At 63.9% G+C, this 504-nt stretch overlaps 1 protein-coding gene across 1 annotated transcript in view; it reads right to left on the bottom strand.

Annotated features, from left to right (window-relative positions):
* Positions 1–451: 451 nt before the first annotated feature.
* EMIHUDRAFT_239270 (hypothetical protein) overlaps positions 452–504 on the bottom strand; it is a gene marked incomplete at both ends in the record, with an annotated part of 1850 nt that continues 1797 nt past the window's right edge. Inside the window, one exon of the mRNA XM_005776070.1 lies at positions 452–466. Within this exon, the coding sequence (XP_005776127.1) occupies positions 452–466 (15 nt within the window). The remainder of the gene's footprint in view (positions 467–504) is intronic.

Below are 504 nucleotides of genomic sequence, written 5' to 3'. Positions count from 1 at the left end.
GCGCCTTTCCGAGGCCCCTCCAACCCACCCGCGCTAGGTCTCGGGTTTGACGCATGGGGTCACTCCCGCGAAACCCGTGAACTAGCCGGGGCAGTCGGAGAAGGGGCAACTCCGTGCACTGACGGTCGGCCGTCAGAAAACACGCCTCCGTGGCTCGGGTTACACCAATCCTCGCTACCCAACGCGGCCAAAGGATATCCACCTCGAATAAATACAACGTACACGCCAAACGAGGGGTGGGAGAAGGACAGGGTCCCCACCTGCACGAGCAGGATCTTGTAAGGACGATCAGGGACACAGGGGAACGGGAGCGGGGAGCGCATCGCGACACGGAGGGGGGCTGGGCAGGGTTCACCCTCACGACAGGGTCCCAGGGATTCCTCTCTCGTATAGGACAGGTTGCACCCGGCGGCACGGGGGCAAGCGCGGGCCTCCTACTGGTTGCGCTCTCCTAGTTCTCCTGCTCCTGACAAGGGACAGCGACAGGCTCGCAGCACGGTGGAC

Source organism: Emiliania huxleyi (assembly GCF_000372725.1).
Source record: "Emiliania huxleyi CCMP1516 unplaced genomic scaffold EMIHUscaffold_285, whole genome shotgun sequence".
In the NCBI taxonomy this organism is placed as follows: Eukaryota; Haptophyta; order Isochrysidales; family Noelaerhabdaceae; genus Emiliania; species Emiliania huxleyi.
The sequence above is the reverse complement of the archived record's forward strand: the minus strand, read 5'-3'. Positions and strand labels throughout refer to the sequence as shown.